Raw genomic sequence first — 1,174 nt, 5'->3', positions numbered from 1 at the left:
ATGGAAGAAGAATTCAACGGATTTATACCACCAAGTGCAAACTCTCCTATACCTGAAGGCATGAAAATACTACCAGGAACCCAAAAGGAAGACAATCCTCCTAAAGTTAATGATTACCAAGTTGCGCCAGTAGTAAATGAAGAACATTTTCAAATGAATTTAGGGGGAGTAGTTCCATCAAATTGGACAATGAACCAAATTGCACACTATGTCAATTTTGCCGGACCTGATGATAGTGTATTTGCTGAAAAGGCCAAAAACTTATTGCGTGAAAAAGGATACAATGTATGAAAGCTATATAAAAGAAGGTTGATCCGTGTGCACGTCGTGTGGCAAACACAAAAATAAAACAAATGAAATGAAAAAACAATATATCAAGCAAAACAAATTTACCGTATAATGTAAAAAATGTGCGAGTAAGCTAAGAGTTTTATGAAGATGTGTTTGTGATGTGAAATTCGATCATAATTAATTTTTTTCCATAAGCCAAAAGTAGCAAATTTTTTTCAAAAATTATATATGTATTCATGTATATTATTTATCTATTCCCACCCATACATGTGTATATGTATAAGTACACTGCTTCAATGGGTTGTAGTCCTTTTTTCAAAATGATTAATCAGGAAAATGCAATTACGTTTTATAATGCATTTAATAAATTACCTGAATTTTTAAAAATTAGAGCAATTTTTTTTTTTTTTTTTTGTTTTTTGAATATATATGCATATATACATATGTATCAACGCGTGAAAACTTTTATTTATTCACATCTTTTAACTTATGTGTAACTCTTTGAATAACTGATTTTAAAATATAAAGTAAAGATTAATACTTTTTTCTTTTTTTTTTTTTTTTTTTTTTGTATGCATTTTAATATGCAACACATTTTTTACGTATTTTTTGACTATATCAAACTTACCTAATTACAAGGGCGACATACACCACCCTCTGTTCTGGGTAAAAGCAGGCAAAACAAATGAGCTACAATATATAGACCTTACAAGTAATAAAAATTAGATGTCTCTATTATATTCTAAGGTCAAAGTGGTCTTTTTTTGTTATTCTTTTTTATAAAAGCAACATTTGTTGACGTAAAAAGGAGAAAGAAAATTAATAAGGGTTTTTGGTGGAATGACACAATCTATGTAACACCTAAATTTGTGATTCAGTTTGA

General features: G+C 28.8%; 1 protein-coding gene across 1 annotated transcript; it reads left to right on the top strand.

Moving 5' to 3' along the window:
* Window positions 1-291, top strand: PGO_011330 (gamete release protein; the record flags this gene model as incomplete). The annotated part of the gene is made up of 1 exon (XM_028685773.1): window positions 1-291. The coding sequence occupies one exon, from the start codon at window positions 1-3 to the stop codon at window positions 289-291; it is 291 nt and encodes a 96-aa protein (XP_028541574.1).
* Window positions 292-1,174: the final 883 nt, after the last annotated feature.

The sequence above is a fragment of the Plasmodium gonderi genome (assembly GCF_002157705.1).
Source record: "Plasmodium gonderi DNA, contig: Chr01, whole genome shotgun sequence".
NCBI lineage: Eukaryota > Apicomplexa > Aconoidasida > Haemosporida > Plasmodiidae > Plasmodium > Plasmodium gonderi.
This window is presented reverse-complemented; position numbering and strand designations above follow the sequence as displayed.